Here is a 19,674-nt window from a genome sequence, read left to right on the forward strand (position 1 = left end):
CACTGGAGTTGGCTACCCCTGTTCTAGACTATCTAAATGAAGTGTTCTATGCAGTGATATTTGCACAAACCTCTCACTGTATCAATAATTGGTAGTTATGATTTAGCATCACTCTGCTACAATAGGGCAAGCCATGAGGATTTAAATAGTTTTTTTGTTAGTTCCCTCATCACAACTACAATGTTTCTCGACATGTACAGTACAGTTGTTTTTCATAATTCATTCTGTCATTAGATTGCATTGATATTCTCAAGTAGTAATGTTTTTTTTTTACCCTATTACAACATTTTATCACAAACTTGCTTTCTCAATATCGTCTTTGCTTTTCTGTAGGCCAAGTTGCTGTATTGAATTTAGTTTCGTAATCCTCTTGAGGGAGCATGTTTTATCTATTTGGAAAGCATTTTGATGAAAATCCTGACATGACTTTAATCTTGCATGCTGTAGGACCGATTGCTGCTTCAGCCCAGATGACAAACTCATCATAACTGGTACCTCAGTCAAGAGAGGAGGTGGCAACGGGAAATTACTTTTTTTCGATATGGCGACTTTTCAAAAGATTTACGAAATTGATGTCACAGATGCAGTGAGTACAGTGTTTATTCAATGTTGTGTACCAAAAAAAATATCCTGTCTATATTTACAAAGTCTCTATTGTCCGAATGTGGAAATGTGAATATTGTAGCATTCATCTCAAATGCTCGTCAATGATTATTTTCCCAAATGTGGGTTTTTAAGTGATTATTTTCTGCCTCTTGTCCTCATCCACGTATACATTTGTAATGTCTGTCTCTGTTGATTTAAGGTGAATTTGTTTTATTTACTACTGTATTACTTCAATTGTTCGGCGGCCCATCGACAGAACCATTTTTATATCCCATAGACGGTTTTGTTTTTTTCCTATCTTCTGTGTAAATCTGCAGTGACATCTGAGCACATTCATCATCACAATTTTTACAGTCTTTCTAGTCTACTAACATTTTTCCTCCCTAGCCTCTGTAATCTCTTGTTGTACTAGTATCGTGATCTGTGTTCTTCCTCCGGCTTCGCTCTGCCCTCTTAGAATTGTGTGGACCTGTTTAATGTTATCCTAGCAATTGCCACTGTTTCTTACTCCTGCCCTGACTGGGATTCCCAATCCATATTCTATGCTATCAGTTCGGCAAACCTTTATTTCTTTTTGAAATGGAACAGCACATTTGAAATTAAATGGAAATGTAGATGTATCCGTGGCAGCCTAGCAGGCTGATTTTACGTCATCCCATATGGTTTTTGTATTTTTGTGGATAGTTATCGTGTGGGTTTACATCTGCACAAGCTCTCAAGAGAATCCGTCGGTTAAAGCTGAAATGATCAAATGATCGTTATTGAGGAAAATAACTTCATAGTCGAAGGAAAACGACTTCAATTGATTGGTCGAGGCAAAATGCTATATAAGAAATGCAACATGAGTGAATCAACACTGCAGCTAAAAAAACCCACAAAGATCACTTTGGACACAAAGTTAGTTTTATATTTATTTATAAATGGCTTCTCCTAAAATCAGTGATTTAAAAAAAAAAAAAAAAAAAAAAAATTTTTATTCCCGGTAACATATTTTTATATTTATCGTCTTTACCTTCTGGGCTATATCACAACTTATATCCCGGCTTCTATTATTGGATGAGAAAAAGTAACTTTGTTTGTATCTGCTATTTACATGCATCATATAATATCTTAGAACAGTTACTGACAAGTGAAAGACCTTGATTCTAATCTTGGTGCCAGCAACCTGTGGCCTTGAGTAAGTCACTTTGCCTTACAAAGGAATTAACCCCTTCAGTGGTGAAAGGGCCAACATCGAAGTGCAGTGCATTGCAGGCCCGTGGCAGGGAAGTGGTTGTAATTACGTTGTAAACACCTGGCGACAGGAAGCGAATTAGTTCATTAATATCATTAGAACGCAGAGAGGATAACAGGCACACAATTTGTAGCAGCAATCAAGGTAAGTTACCGGTGCACGTGGATATGGGGAAGATCCTGCACTACCCCAAAGCAGTCACATAGAAGGAGCAAAGCATCCAGGCAAATGGCCGTGCAAAAAAGTGATTTATTTAGCAATAAACACTACCAACATTTCGACCGCATAAGCCCCTCACCTTGATAGACTGCTTATGCGGTCGAAACATTGGTAGTGTTTATTGCTAAATAAATCACTTTTTTTTTTGCAAGACCGTGTGGCTGAATTCTTTGCTCCTTCTTAATTAATAATTAATGTCATTGCCTGACAGTTCTAGAGCAATGTAGCTGTGACTTCCTGGTGCAGTGAAATTGTTCCTCTCATTAATTTATCCATAGAGTCTGATCAAAGGAGATCAGGAAAAGTCCCCAAATACTGTACTGCACTCCGCCAATTACTGAATTTTTACAGACCCAAAGTTGGTGTCAAATTAAGGAGGTAAATTGATACCTAGGCTTTGTCGGGATCAATTAACAAGAGACCGTTCATAACTACCTCTCATGGGTATAACACAAAATAATAAAGTTTTATTAACATATATATACTTTACTTTGTGTTTTATTTATTAATTATTTACAGTGTGTGAATCTTAAAACCCCGGTGGTAAGGGTACACTGGCTATCGTACACTATTGTGCCACGTGAATATTGTGCTTTTAACCTCCCTCACAAAAGCTAGTTTAGTACAGTATAACCTTTAGAGAAAAATATGGATGATCATAATTAACAAACTAACATTCATTTATAGGTTCAGCATACATCATATGCCTGTTTGCCACGCAGAAGATCCTTAGTATTCAGGCAATTCCTAAAGATATCATTGCTTCAAACTCATTGAAAATGAAAATGCCCTGTAATAGTAGTGATAGTTAGTGCAACAAGTGATAACAGATAATAGGTGCATGCATCAGTATGATCAGTACCCAAACAGAGGCATGGAGAAATGATTAGCTCACACTAAAGAATTGAACAAAGAGTGTAAGAAGTCCAACAAGAACACCAACAGAAGACCTTCCTCAGGTGTACATATATATATATATCCAGTGTTCGACAAACCTATACATTTGCACGCCCCAGGCGAGTGGATTTAACATCGTGGCGAGCTCCTATTGGCCCAAGCAGCACACGTGTGGTACTAGGTGGCGAGTAGATTTTTTTGTTTGGCAAGTAGATTTTTTGGTGATTTGTCGACCACTGTAATATATCTGTGTGTGTATACATATACAGAATATATATATATATATATATATATATATATATATATATATATACACACACAGTGTATGTATGTGTGTGTGTGTGTGTGTGTGTGTATATATATATATATATATAGATATATATATCTATATATATATATATACACACATATATACATTCATATATATATTCTAATAAAGTATAGGCACTCCTTAGTTGACAAAGCGAAACATTTATTTAGGCCAACGTTGTAGTTCCCCACAGAACCTTTCTTTACCTAAAAATAAAAACACTGTAGTACAAGTTTCAGATGCCACAATATTATTGGACTGCTTTGTAATCATCTTACAGTAGTAATCCTATCGCACAGAAATGTTGATTTTATTAGCTTAGCATTGTATTATGTGCAGTGACAGCTGTGCTGTTCGTGTCGATGACTAGCATTGCTTTCAGACACCCATTTTCTACCACGGATTTACAGCAATGTAAGTTTTGCCATGAAAAGATACTGGGGTTTTATAGATGAACGGAGATGATAAATACTTTGGAGGAATCCATATTCTAGTAAACAGGCGGTGCATTTGGCCTGCAAATGAACCTGATGGCTAATGGAAGCTGGAACAAAATGTTTAACAAAAGTCTATATTTGTTTGACATTCCTTTCCTTCTTACTAAATAGGTCTTCCCCCCCACCCCCTCTCTGTATTAATGCAGTCAAGTTAGACAGCATTACATTTCTGGTGCTGCCAGCGAAGAAAATCCTTTTGTTTTATTAACGGAGTTGGAAGTTTTAGTATCATTCAATAAGACAGATGCGTCTGGATCGTTTCTGTGTTGACTTGTCAGCAAAACAGCTTTATCCAGGAGTGAATGGATATTTTTTTGGCTTGCCTCTTTTAAATGCACGCTCAACAATACAAGAAATTAATTGGTTATAATCAATCTGGTTTCAGCAGAGTCCCCCAACCTGTGAACTTGATTGAAACATTTGTGAGAGTGATGAAAGCCCAGAATCCTAAAACTATAAAACTATACTTTAGGAATATGAATCATGTGGCAGCGTAAACACAATTCATGAATCCGCGCTCGTGCCATCTTGAATCAAATCTGGAAACCAATCCCTTTGCTGCGAGGTGCACAGGAGTCACTCCCCTCAATCTCCTAAAAAGAGATAACCCCTAAGGGTATATCTCAAAACAGACAAAAAAAAAACAAGTCCACCTGACGAAGTACGTTGCACGAAACGCGTCGTGGTCACGTGAGGCTGTCTTAGCACGCTCGCCCAGAGGTGGAGTTCACTTACCAGCAAGTACCAGCGGTGATTCGTGCTGGAGTAGCTGCAGTCCGGACTGATTTCATCAGCAGCCCCCTCGGGGTCCTGTCTGAGACTCCATGGTCAGTGTATTTCTCCCCCTTTTTTGTGGCTTTTTTTAGATCAGTTTCATGGTGTTTTCACATAGAACCATTGGGGTGTTTTTTGCTTTTTGCAATTGTGTCCACTTGTAATAGTTCACAGGATATATATCACATATATTAATTATTGCACTGTTTCAGCACTTCTACTGTGTATTCATTTTGTATTTGGTTCAATCATTTACTTTTGTGTGTTCACTAGTTACTCATATGAGTATCTTTCACTTTAGGTGTAATTGCATTATATTTATTGTGTAATTAAAAACATTTATGGATTTACTGTTTTTTATTTATTCACAGTATTTTCACTCTTTGTAATTTTAATTTAGTTGCATTTATTATTAATCATTTGTCTCACATTGGGTGAATACATTTGTTGATTTTTGTTTTTTCTCAATTGTGATTTGATATTTTAGCTGGCATTTTACCAGATGATCCTGTGAGATCATATTAAATATTTGAAATGATCTAATCCCTCGTGGCAGTATAATGCGGTCTTTTCGAAACCGTATCCAGTATATTCTCAGTGGCATTCCTAACCCTTGCTATGCAACGCAATAGTGTCGCTCTCATAGTACTTCCATTAGATGTTGCCGTAAAGTATATTTTAGTCACATCAAAAATGTTCAGAGGAATTGGTATATTTATTCTAAAATCTGTAGAGAAAAGCTATAAAAGAAAACATTTTTCTTTAAATGCAGTTGTTTTGCCTTTGTCTTAGTTACAGTAGTTTTTGGTGTGTGTTATGAACTTAGGGATTTAGGCTATAGAAGGGGTATCCAACGCCAGTCCTCAAGGGCTACCAACAGTTCAGGTTTTCAGGATATCCCTGCTTCCGCACAGGTGGCTCAACCAGTGGCTCAGTGGAAGACTGTTTGAGCCACCTGTGCTGAAGCAGGGATATCCTGTAAACCTGACCTGTTGGTAGCCCTTGAGGACTGGATTTGGACACTCCTGTTCTATATTGTCTGAGAGAACTCACATTCAAGTCAATGGGAATTTTAAACCTGTTTCATGGATTCAGAATATAAAGTATCAATCAGCTTCTGTGGGTCTGTATTTAGTATTTTATTGGCGTAATAATAATAATAAAAAGGAAATCTGATTTTCAGCAGCCCGAGAGTATAGTTATGTTGGCTTGAAAGATGGTCTGGCCATGGGTGGCTTTTCAGCATCTGGACATAGTGGTTAGGTTGACTGGGACAGTTCATCTGGCCTTTGTTTTGTGATGGCTTACAGGACTTTTAAAGGCGCCATTCCTTCCATCTACAGAGACTACTACAAACACTCACCTCTTGCGTTAATATTTTCACACATGGCAATTTTCTTCATTCCATTTGATGCTTTTGGGTTCTTCCCAATTTTTGCACAGACTTGGTTTAGCGATGTTTACAACACAATGTTTCTCCCTACATTACACTAAAATTAACCACAAGCCCTTTGTGTTTACATTTTTAATGCATTTCTAGAACAGGGTTATGCATCAAAGTTATTGCCGTTTTTTAGGTGAGCCAATCGAGTAACGATTTTTCAGTGTGAAGAGCATTGACATAAACTAAAATAATGTGGAAGATTTATCTCAATTGTAGTCCACTGCATACAAAAATATACATTTTCCTCATCAGTTGTTGTCTGGGAGAACAATTTATCAACCAAATAAATATATAAAAATTTACAAGAAGAAACAAAAAAAAGTAAAACAAAACAATCGAAGGGTGGAAATTTCATGAAACGACTGGACCTTTCACACACAAAGCTGCATACCAAGGCCTTCTAGAGAAAGCATTGTAATTTTACTGAAATACATAAGACATTCCTGCAGAAAGACATTACCACTTAATAATACAATCATCCGAATAGAAGAAAGGGATACTCCCATTAGCCTCTTCATCAGGTAAAGATGAAATGAAAGGGCTGGACCTCATGGTGGGACTTGAGTATCCGTGACATGTCGGAGGGCAGGGTTTCACTTTTTGCCATTTGGGGGATCTTTCCTTATGTATTAAGAAAGATAAGTGCTAATGTCTTTCTTTCTTTTAAAATGTTGATTTAGACATATACAGTATAGTGCAAAATGTGTCCCAGATGGAAGTCTTTTATTGTCGACCAGGTACATTCAACGGAGGAGGAAGAATAGGAGAAATCCATATTCTATATGGTCTTCATCTTGTTGTTCAGTTGATAAAGTCTAAATTTGAGAATCGTCTTTATAGAAGCTCATTAGGAACTAGCCATACATTACATATAGAAATGGGTTAATGGCTCAATGCTTTCAGTGAAACTGCAGGTCCCTTATATCTGGCAGTACACCCCTTGTACGTTTTCTTTCTCCTAACGCTAGGTGCACTGCCATGTCATCCGAAGTAGAGCTGTGTTAAAAAAGCCGAGCTTCTCAACATGTATTCCATATTTAGCTACTTCTGTGAGACCGTCTGCTATTTCCTTTCACTTCCTCTCTCTGAAATGTAATCCTTTCTTTGGATGTGGCCGGGTGCCAGACCTGGAGGAATGTACATGCGAATAAGCAGAAGGTGCATGTTGGATTTTCTTCCTTTGATGACTTGCCACTTGTTCGCCGACTCCAAATGTCCTGGCAGCAAAGGTTGAGCCCTATTTGATGCCTCATCGCAGTCATTCCATCTTGTAGTGTAACCTCTGCTCCTGGGATCAGATGCCAGTGGAGAAAACCAAACCGTTTTCTATTCCCCTTTTACTTGTCTACAGTATAATCTAGTAATAAGCAACATTTCATGTCCTGAAGCCGATGACAAGCAAGCAGTGAAAATGTGTGTTGTGTGTTCACACTCGGCTGCTCTGCTTATTGTATACAGAAATGTTTCCTTTTCTAAATCTGGCTGGGCTGATAGTAGGACTTATTAGAGCAGTAATATAGAAAGGCATCTTCTGGTTACCGGTCTTATGACCGGCCAACATAGTAATCTCCAGAAATGTCAGTCATTTGAGTACCCAGAGTGCAGACATGTAATAGCATCAAGGCGACCGTCCACATACCACCCTGAGAGTATGTTTCAGGACTGCTATGCGGGTGGTAACCCTGAAAGATTTGCACACTATACCCTCCGTGCTAACCCTCTATTTTGAGACTGCATGCTACAGATAAAGATGTGTTCTTAGGGACTGAAATGAAGACTTTCATGAATGTTTTGGACACAGCAATCCCCAATAACGTTGTCTAATCTTTTTTTCTTTTCTTCTTCTTGTATTTCCTTTTCATTAAAATATTGTAGGTGCTTGTGTAGCGATTCTTATTTTTCCTTTGTTTGGTGTAGCCTTACAAACTTTTCCCAGAGCAACCCTAAAAAAAATGTGATTTGCACAGCTCTAGGGAAGATGAAGCCCCAACTGCTTCAGTGTCAGGTGTTGTTGGTTGGAAAAAGAAAGACACGTGTGTGATAAAACGTTTTATAAATTACTTTCCGCTGCTGTAATCTTTACATCCTGTGAGTAGGTTTACTGGATCTGCACTTCTTTAACCCAGGCTGTGCTGAAAAGCTGTATAATACGGCAGGCATAAGCTTATAGGGGTCGATGTTGAAATGGATTAGAAGCAAAAGGTGACACTTGTGCTCATTTGCATGTCATTTCCCAGAATCCCTGACTGCAGTGGAAGAGATGAAGGGGAAAGATAGGATTACAGAACTGTCAGGTGTGAATGTGCTCACAAGTGGTATTTTTCTTTTCAGATAAAAATGGAGGAATTGCACAATTAGACAAACATGCATCTTACGCTCCTTGATGAAGTGGTCCCCTAGGTATCCCAGTATTTTTGGAGCAAGATGAGTATCTTGTTGATAATTTCTTAACTTTCTGATTTTGAATAAATACTGATTTCTAGAGGATTGTGTGATACTTAACAGTGCATCATAGGGTCTGTTTCCAGTAGCTCCGTTTACTTTTGTAGCTTTAAAGTTAGATCAAATGAATAAGTAGTATTCAGTTATCCAGTATGAACAAGTCTGAGCCGTAGAACAAAGGAATGGCATATAAGACAAATCTTAACCATTGGAATAATGTGACCTGGAAAATTGGGTCAGCATGAACCTATTGGCCAATATTTACTAAGCAGTTCTACTGTATTCCAGAAGAAACCTTACAGCCCTTACACTCCAAAGGACTGTAAGGTGTCCCAAAAAAATCTGTAAAAGTAATGAACTACAACGTCATGATGCTGCAAATTAGGTTGACGTGGTATTCTTATCTTTCGCCAGTCCTACCGATCACTGTGATTTTCTGAGAAGCGGTGTGTAACTAGTCTCCGTGACATTTAGTAAGGTACTCTGAGTTGAGTTGTTTCATGTTGCGTAGATGGAGCATGTTGTGATCTTGGAGGGTACTGGGTATGACTAGGACTGCTACATTTTTGTAAAGGGGACACTGATATGTAAGTGTGACGTAAAAAATAGATATGAAACAAAGACCGACTTACTGACATCGGACAAACAGCCTCAAAGGGAACCAGCTCGAGACCTGGTGGTAATGGCTCTGTGGTGCGACTGCTTCCCCTCCAAGTCACGTGCAACACCTTGCGAGTGTCATCACTCCCCCGAGTTACCATAGTTGACCTAGTATAAGGAAGAAGGGCGCACAATTCCCCCCCCCCCCCCCCCCACACACACACACACACTCCCCCCCATCTTCCCCCTTTTCTCTCTTCTCCCCTCCATCTATTTCACCCTCTCCTCCTGTCATCTCTCAGCCCCCCTTCTCCCTCCATCTCTCAGCCCTCCCACCCCCATCCATCTCAGACCCCCCCCCCCCTGCCACACCAATCTATCTCTCAGCCCCCAGCCCATCAGATTAATCTCATCCCCACCAACCTAAAAGTCATCTGACTTACCTGTGCTGTAGCGCTGGAGCTGGAGATGCGGCATGGAGAGAAGCTCGCATACCTCGCCGTCTTCAGCCGCCGCCTCCTCCCAAAAATACAGCACATTTGGCCACCCCGACAACAGTTTCAGGGACAACAGGACCGCGTGCTGAAAAAAAGTGCCAATCCGTATATGTGACGCCTGGAAACCCTAGTTATGACGTACCTATTCTCTCATGGAAGAAATTCTCCCCTCAAGTACTGCTGCATACAGTACAGAGGAGAAACGGGATCTGTAGCTGGGGTGATAAAGATAGTGGACATCTGGTATTACATTTAATTATCCTTCTCAGCTAATGTGTCTGAGACATTTCTGGCTCTCTTGTAAGGTACCAAGAGGAGGCTTTTAGCATGTAAATCACCTACATTGGTTCACCTGGCAATAGCTCTCAGAAGTTGCAGAAAGTCTTAGCCAGAAATGGACGGTATGTTATAATGAAAATGAAAGACTGATTGGAATACAATCTAGTCATGCCCATTTCTTTTGTCCACCTTCGCTGATCCATGCTCGTGTATTGGTGTGCTGCCTGGATCAATATGCTTGTACTCCAATTGCAGATTCATGCAAACAAGGATAAAGACTTCTAGTTTAGAGGGATAAGGTGATTCTTTTTTTTGCAGAGATCTAAAACATTGGTACAAATTTTAGCTGTGGAAAAGCATTCCGTTCCGTAGTGATCGCCGAATTATTATTACCGAGCTTGTGAATAAACACATTAAAAAAGCCGCACATTGCTTTGTTTTGCTTCTTAAAACAGTAACTGTTGTGCAAGCAGCCTTTATACTATGACCCAGTGGTAATGACCATACATTCCCATGTTTTGTCATCTGTGGTAGAATTGAGAAGACAGAAAGCCACATACCTGTATTGAAGATTAATCGTAGGTGATTGCTTTGACACAAGACAGCATCAGTTCCTGTTTATACATACGTTTGGTATGCTAAAGGCATTTCGGACTACTCCTTGACCTATGTCGATAAGCTTTACATCTGCTTGCAGTGTAAGAAAATAAACAGGGGCATTCTCAAATACAAAGGGTATATAAAGGTTAATAAGAATGTCAAGCATCCTTTCTGTTTGTATAATACTAACCTTGAATTATAGTGTCTATACTGGACTGGGTTTGCTAATGATTGCTATAACTTTATTGGAACAACATAATATTAATGTACTGTAGGTTTTATTACATACATACATTTCTAGAAGATCATACATTTTCTGTGTTATAGCTTTTTTTTTTTTTTTCTTTACAGTTATGTCACCTGTCATTGGACCCTGTGAAAAGTTCATAGAGACACACAGGGGGTAACATGACTTTAAACTGTAGGTCCCTTTGGATGTTTTGAGTATAGAATCCCATAAAGGCAATGAGTTAAAGTTGGAGTTCAGTCTTTTTTTTTTTTTTAATTAATTTTTTTACTTCAATAGTTTCATGTGGGCAATCTCTACTTACCTAAAGAACTGTATAGCTGCAGGTCAATTCGTTCTCTATGTATTGATCGGCGAAATTTGGTGACATCATTAGTGAAGGGATATGTTTTTCTTCTGCTTCTGTCACTCAGTGGAAGCTCATGAATATTCATGAGCACTCCTGCACTGACATGTGCTAGAGGGAGGGCAGGGCTGACAAGGGGTGTGCCGGGGCTTGTGACAGGACATGAAGGGGCAGTGCCTTAGCAAATGGTTGTTAAAATAGAATACAATAAAATTGGTCTTTCAAAGTTGTTTTTTTAAAAACAGAAAATGCTAAAAGTATTTTTTCATACTACAGAACTGATTTATTAAAAAAAAGACACATGCAGGATATTGACTGAACTGCAGCTTTAAGTTGTTGGATGCATCAGGCTTTTATACTAACAGGCAGGTCAGAAACGTATCAAACAAACATCTCAAAAGAAATGTAAGCAAAAGAACAGTAATCTCCAATATGTACTATTTTTTACCATTTCTTTAGAACACAACCACATATTTAATTTAAAATGTGCCATGATCATTGAATGCCCTCTGTAGATTAAAACTAGGAACCCTTCACCATTATAGTTCCTGTAACTTATAACTTTTTATTTTAAAGAATGTGATTGAGAAAGTTCCTGATTTTCCTCTCGTCTTGACTAATGAATGGTATTGAGATATAATACATCTCCAATTTCATTTGTGTTTGACACGGCAAATTGTTTCCATCTGTTACACATTATTGCAGAACAGTAGTGTTCTTACACTTGTTTCACCTATTGAGCCCAAATAGACATCATTTCTACAAAACCTACATGTAAATATAAATGAGGCACTTAACGATTTGCAGGGACTTCATCTAGAATTCTCAGGGTGGAATGGGTTCTTTGTGGGTTGGTGTGCCATAATTTCTATGTTTATACCCAATAATGTAGGACTGGTTAAGCTCAATTAAATAAATTGCCATATATGAGTATAGATATTAATTTCAGATCAGTCTTAGGCCGCGCTTATAGTCCAAGCGACGCAGACGTCACGCTGCGGTTGCTGAAAAAATCAAATTGAATTGACTTCCAACGATCGCGACCATGCCGTTGCGTGGCTCCTACTATAAGCGCACGCGACGGATTCAATACATTTGTTTTGACGCAACGTCGCGTTACCAGGACTATAAGCGCGGCCTTATACAGATAGGATCTCCAAAGCATATGGAGGGGTCACTGTTCCGATCAGCCAGTCATTTGTCTAGCTTAATACTGGTTAGTATTAGCACCAGAAGAGAATGTCTTGGTATGTACAGTGATGCATATGTTTTTACCAACCATGCATACCTAATGGAAAGCCTATCGATAGATGATTTGAAGGTTCTCACAACTCGTATGTATTAGCGGACTCCATGTCAGCTTTGTGATGGAGATGCAGAGATCTTTCTCTGTTACACCTATGATGCTATCAGACCAGCAAATGGAATGCAAAGCTCTGATTGGAGCCATATCACGCAACTGACCTGGAATAAGTTGACAGGTACTGTATGCCACAACTCTTGACGATTGACTGATTCGGCGCTGGAGGCATCTACAATATATTGCATTAAAATTACAATGCAGCCTTTACAAAATCACTTGCTTTGCTCATTTTGTACTCTTAAAAATTAAACGTATTCCAATTATTGGACAGAAAATCCTCAGTCATAAGAGTTAACTAAAGTCAAAATAATTGTAGATGGGCCCAAAGGAACCTTTTGTAGTTAATAAATTGGTAATATATAGACATGGAATCCAAGAATTAAGAATAGGCAGTCTGTATGTATTGTGCACCGCATGTGAATATTATTTAGCAGCCATGCTGTTTACGGGTGTACAATAGTTGGCATCCATGCTTTTATTTAAAAAAAATAAAAAATTCAAGCACTAGTAGCTGTGTTGATTCATGAATATTCCTGTGTATATTTGATAATAAAAAAAAACAACAATAAGTATTTAGGGATGGTTGTTCAAGTTCAAGTCGGGAGTTGCCTAAATGCGGTATTCATTGGAAAAACCCACCCACACACTATCTCTGTATAACGATATTAAGTATTGCATATTTTAAATACTTTGTCTATAGGTCACTAGAAACCATGTGTTTGGGTCAGTGGCTCTAATTATTGCCTGGAGCCAATAGGATCTCTGTATCCTGCAGAAAAAGCTTTGGATTAATGTAATTGTCTAGTCCTGCTTGGCTTTCACTGTGCAGCTCATTTTTGTTGTGGGGGAGATTTGCCGTTGAGAATATACTTACTGTACTAATACTTCCATCTATTTACAAAAAAGTAACGTTCAATCCCACTTAGCTCTGAAAATATTTGCTAATTGAATTAAGTTCCTCCGTAAACCAAATGCAATCATCATTAAAGGGAACATTTCACTTGATTGTATCTTGGTCTTCTCCAACATGATCACATTACCATAAGCATTCACCCCTCCCGCCCCCTCCCCACCCCATTCCTGTGCAAGGAACAAGGAATATATACAGTTTAAGTAAAATGAGACGGGGAGGACACTTTGTGCCCTACACATCACACAGGGCGACCAGCAAACTAGCATTGAAAGGGATTTAAAATATTGGTGATTATCTGATAAGAACACAAAAGATATTGCTTCACTTTGGTTTTATGGGGAACGACAAATTTCAATGAAGATTATGCACACGTTGATGAGGACTTTTCTTTACCCCTTTCCGTTAAGCATTACAGGTCTTTCTGACAGTTAAGGAGCTAGCTTTTTTAATTTATTTCTTCTGCCACACATTATAGAAGTTATGGTGGGTTAAAAAATGACAAACCCCAGTGTACAGCAAATAAAAATGATAAGCTTACAGGGGTGCTTGTTAAAATGAGCATGAAGCAAAACAGTGACACTGTGAACTCATTTGCATGTCATTACCCAGAATCCCTAGCTGCAGTGGAAGCAATGTATGCTAAAGCTGCGTCCACAGTGCAGGAGACGTTGCGAGAGACGTAGCTCGCGCCGAAAATAAACAGGACGTAAATGTATAGTGCGCACGTGCACAAGCGCGAAAGGGAGACTGGTGCTTCACGTGACAAGCATGTTAGAATTTCCCGCGCGACGGCAGGGTCATACCCCCCCCCCCCCCCGACAAGTTCAGGGAATCGCTATTACAAGCTATACTATAATATACTCTGTGCCAACAGTGCTTTACAACATTGCAATACAAGGTAAATGAGGTACAAACAATGGGGAGGTGTGGGGGGGGAGGGGAGGCGAGCACGTCTGGTAAATGAAAACAGAGGGTTGGAGTCCTGCTCCAAATAGCTTACAATTGATGTGGTGTGTTGCAGGACGTACAGACACAATAGGAGTAGAAGTGCAGCCAGAGCATCGGGAGCAGTAAAGGTGTAGATAATGAATTAGATTCTCCTTTTTAAGAGGTGGCTTTGATTGCAGAAAGTGGAGGTTGCTTGCCGAATATTGAGTGTAAGAGCGTTCCATAGGTAGGGAGAGTTTAGTGAGAGAGGTTAAAGATGGGAGAGGGTGATAGAGGTAAAAAGTGCACAGACGAGACAACCTTGGGTAGAGCGTAAGAGAAGTATTGGGAAATATGGAGGTGTAGAGTCTTGAAAGGAGGAGAATTGTGTTGTTTATACGGAAATGAATAGCAAACCAGCAGAGACCATGTTTTGTAAAACAAAACAACCCATAGTTTTGTAGGAGTTTGCTTACCTCTGTAACTTTTACTGGACAGCACAAATGTAATTATTCTCATTGACCCTGTACCGTTCACCAAACTTTACATGATCTTGTACTCTGTAGTAACACCCTCTTTCCCTCTTTCCCCCGTTCCCAAAGCGCTAATGATGCTTGATAAATTGTATTGCCACACACATTTGTAATGATTAATTTTTTTTTAGTACAATTAATCTGGCAAAACAAATGGTAGTCATCCTGACATACTGTAGCTCCACTATGGCAGCTTGCAATTACCGAGCCTGACCACTGCTGTCAGAATGTCTTTTGCACATTGAGTACAGTATCTGCACGGCTGACAGATCTCCCGTCTCCTCACAGTGGCCGGTCATGTGCAGCAAATCAGAGCCACACAATTCAAGCAAAGCATCACAAAACAGCAGGGTCGCTCAGGCAAAGCATCAAAGTTGGCACCTTCTGAAAGAAAATGTATTTTTGTTCACCAACAATAACTCCTGAAGCAATAGCATTCACTGTCATATTTTTGGACTGTGTGTTGTTCAAGACTCCGACTCTGAACTGTGACCGTCAGACACGATTTTAATCTCTCGTAAGCCTGGATTTTAGGTTTCTAAACATTCTGTAGAGAAACTGTTGACTGAAGACTTTTTAGAATGGTTACAAATAGAATATGAACATCCTTCCCCTGTGCAAATGTTTAAAAAAAAAATATATATATATTTTTTTGTTTTAGTTTTTTTCACTGGCTTATTTTTTAGGTTTCCAAATCATCCACCACTAAAATACACAAAACAGTGGCTCTCTTTTTTTATTATTTTTTTTATCAGTGTTGATAATCTGTATCAGTGCATTAGTGTGCATGCATTTACTCCTTGATAAAGTACCGTATGGTACGAAACGCGTCGGAGAGCTTTCTGTACCTCCTCCTAGTTATGTTTGACTAATAAAATCATTTTTTAATCATCTTTTTGACCCTGCCTCCCTTGGCTGAGCACTGCTTCTATTTTTGTTTTTTTCGCCATTAGTGTGTATGTCCTCATGGTTCATGTGACTTAGAGCGATGTTGTATTATTCTAAATCAGTAACTCTTAACCAGGTATGCCTTTGTCAAGCCAGGGTGAGCCATGGAAATGTATTGTGGCCAGAATTAGTTTTTAATCAATACAAAACATATATAAAAAGCCAACTTAAAAAAACACATGGATATATTGCAGGAGATTTTTTACAAAATGAACAAAATTAGGGAAAGTGTTACGTGAGTTGGCATAGTCACGGATGTCTTCTGTGTTTGAAAGATCGGCAAAGTGCGTTAGTATGCAGAAAATGACTGAGAACTACGCTTCTAAATAAACATGTCTTTAAAAATTGAACGTGTATTGCAAGTAGTGGGTGCTGAAACAATCCTTGCTGCTTAACCGTATTGGATACGACCAGCAAATAGGTTCTTGGCCTAAATAAAACCGTTGATGTCTAATTTGTTAAAATCAACACTTTTTTTAATTTTAATTTTTTGTTGCATGCAATGAAATTACACCAGTCAAATAAAGTGTGTGATCGCTTCAAAAGCTCTACTTTTGCTTTTTTTTTTTTTTTTTTTTAATCAAATTCAGTAGTAATATACTACAAGTAACTAAAAATAGCATCTGAAAAACATACAAAACACAGGCAGGTTTTTCCAGTTCACCACTACATAACAGAAAGGGATAACTCATTTTAGACCGCATTACAAATCTGATTACAAATAGTTACATTAACAAATAGTGTTATTAAAAAAAAAATCAAGATTCAGAGGGGACATCTTTAAAGAAACAGTATGTATTATTCATTTCTATTCTATTTATGGCTTGGCTATACTGTCAGGATCACAGTGTTCTATTTATGGCACAGGATATACTGTCAGGATCACAGTGTTCTATTTATGGCACAGGATATATGGTCAGGATCACAGTGTTCTATTTATGGCTTGGCTATACTGTCAGGATCACAGTGTTCTATTTATGGCACAGGATATACTGTCGGGGTCACAGTGTTCTATTTATGGCACAGGATATACTGTCGAGGTCATAGTGTTCTATTTATGGCACAGGATATACGGTCAGGATCACAGTGTTCTATTTATGGCACAGGATATACCGTCGGGGTCATAGTGTTCTATTTATGGCACAGGATATACGGTCAGGATCACAGTGTTCTATTTATGGCACAGGATATACTGTCGGGGTCATAGTGTTCTATTTATGGCACAGGATATACTGTCGGGGTCATAGTGTTCTATTTATGGCACAGGATATACTGTCGGGGTCATAGTGTTCTATTTATGGCACAGGATATACTGTCGGGGTCATAGTGTTCTATTTATGGCACAGGATATACTGTCAGGGTCATAGTGTTCTATTTATGGCTCCGGGTATACTTTCAGGGTCATGGTGAAATTCAATTCTGAAATATTTCGCAGCACTGTTTCTAAAGCAATGCAGCCTTCAGATCTTGCCTGCTGTGGCGCGTGTGCCTCAGTGTTACGAAGAGTGGTATGCGTGTCTGACAATTTAGCAGTGTAGCCACGCACATCGCTCTGTCCTCCCCAGTGTTTGCTGATTTGTTTTAGTTGGCTGCTGTCCTGTGCCCTGGCCATGAGATACATTTACTTGACAGTATGAAGTGCTGATCTACATTAAAGTTGGCTAAACACATACTGTACAGCATAATATTAAGATAAGAAAGCGAAACAAACATTGGACTTTGAGTTCAGTCCTGCAGCTAGCAATAGCCGATCTTTCCAAAGCCCTGTAAAGTTTCATCAACTTTTCAAGTCGGACAGTAAACATACAGACTTCTTCTGAGAGAGTCTTTTTCAGCAGTTTGGTAATACAAGGATTTGGATCTCTGTCCTGTGACCCTGCACCAAGCCTATTCATCTCTAAACCACACCTCTGCTGTGGTAACTTCTGATGGATGGTGGTCATACATTTTCAATGTCATTTTATAGGGTCTGGATACGCAACTTCTCCATGTTTTTGGCATATTTGTAGGCACTCTTAAAGATCACAGTATGCAGTTGTTTTAGTATTCATTTGACTATGTCCTAGGACATACTTGAAAACGAGCGGTAACTCAATGTATTACTTCCTGGTAAAACATTTTAGAAAAATAAATGTCCTTATTAATTGCCTTGCATCTTCTCCAACGTGTTAAACGATTTGTTGACACTGAAGCAGGGGTGTAGCTAAAGCCCGGGGGCCCGTGCTTCTAGGGTGTCCTCTCCGCCCCCCGTGTCGGCGGCCCATCTGTCTCTTCGGATAGAGTAACCCAAGTGATTTAGAATGGCGCTAAACAACACAATGTGCAAAATTCATAATGAATACGGTGATGTGAATAATAAAATGTAAGGTGAATTAGAAAAATTCTCGACCTTCAGAGGGAAATGTACACAATCCCTATGGTTACAGTATAGATCCAGGGTTTGAAGGGAGCGAAATTTCAGGAACACCCCAAAATAGAAAAGATAAAATGATGGTGCAGTAGAATCACAGATGACTGGTGTAACAGGACTTGGCTCGTATAAAATGCCTACTTACAAACAGTAAGTGGAGAATCAGCATGTAACGGGGAGCAGAATATGCAGGAACTCAGGAGGGCCCTTTCTCACGGTATGGCTCAGGAGGAAACACAATGGAGAGAGACCATAGTGTAGACCAATAAAAATGTATCACAATGGGATGCGCATGCGCGGCTGGCTGGTGATGGACGCTTAGTCACTCAGCTCCACCAACCGCCGGCATAATAAAGATAATAAATCAGACTAAAACCGACTTCGGATAAAAGCAAAAAGGCAATACGTGAACGTAAACACACCCCGATCCGGCAAATCAGCCCTAGACCCTGATGGCGGCAACGAGGCAGAAAGCCCGACGCAAGTCGGATGTCAGGGCCTACTTCACGGGACAAAGTAAGGCAGGGGCCGCAGAGATGTCAGCGGTGTCGGATTCCGATTCCGCCGAGGACGCTGAGGGATCAAGAGCAGCGGCAGAACAATCCAAAATTATTAAAAAGGAAATCTCCAGGCTCTTGGTGGATTTGAAATCCTTTTTCAGGGGGGAGGTGGAGGGGCTCAGGCATGACCTTATGCAGATCGGGACCAGAACCAACGACTTGGAGGAGCGCATGGAAGCTAGCGCTAACACACAGCAGGAAACAAACACCCGTATACAGGCCCTAGAACAGAGGGTGATGGAATTGGAGGCCCGCCAGGAAGACGGAGAGAATAGGGATAGGAGGAACAATTTGAGAGTCAGGGGGATCCCGGAGGAGATCTTGGACCCGGAGGCGCTGCTGACACGCTGGATGGCCTCCATCCTGCCGGATAAGCCGGAATCTGACTTCAGGATGGACAGGTGCCATAGAGCCCTGCGCTCTAAGCCCCTGGCCTCAAATCCCCCTAGGGACGTGATCCTCCGCCTCCACTACTTCTCCGTAAAGGAGGAGGTAGGAAGGATAGCCCGGGCCACCCCCCATATCACCTTTGAGGGGTCACCCTCACGGTATATCAAGACCTGTCGCCCCTCACTCTGGCTCGGCGAAGAGCTGTAGGACATATTACACGGGCACTCAGAGACAGTGAAATAAAATTCCGCTGGGCTTTCCCCTTTGCCCTGGTGGCCACGAAAAATGGAAGACCCCATGTTCTCAAACACCCTTCGGAGGGGGCATCCTTCCTGAAAAAGCTCGGAGTGCAGGGAAATGTGGCCAACACCACAGAGGGGGCCCAACAGGGTTCCAATGCGGACTCCCCGCCAAGACGTCAGGGTCCCTCTCCCCCGAAGGATAAGAGCCTAAACAGAAAAGATGGGAGCGGGAAAAGCCCTTAGAACAAGGAAGGTAATAAGGCCAGCATTGTTCTGTTACGCTTGTTGCGTTTTTTCTATCCAACCAGTTAATACCCTTCAAGTCTGCCAAAAGGCTACCCCAAGGACTACTACGGCCGGAGAGTGAGACCAAGGCCAGAAGGCCTCAAATGGCGG

The 19,674-nt window shown here is 40.1% G+C and overlaps 1 protein-coding gene across 2 annotated transcripts in view; it reads left to right on the forward strand.

The window, feature by feature from the left end:
- The window catches only part of WDR70 (WD repeat domain 70), a 344,061-nt gene that overhangs the window by 282,718 nt on the left and 41,669 nt on the right, over positions 1-19,674 (forward strand). For both annotated transcript variants that reach the window (XM_075588451.1, XM_075588456.1), the window contains one exon: positions 448-586. In XM_075588451.1, the coding sequence (XP_075444566.1) occupies positions 448-586 (139 nt within the window). The remainder of the gene's footprint in view (positions 1-447; positions 587-19,674) is intronic.

Source organism: Ascaphus truei, chromosome 1 (genome assembly GCF_040206685.1).
Source record: "Ascaphus truei isolate aAscTru1 chromosome 1, aAscTru1.hap1, whole genome shotgun sequence".
Taxonomy (NCBI): Eukaryota; Metazoa; Chordata; class Amphibia; order Anura; family Ascaphidae; genus Ascaphus; species Ascaphus truei.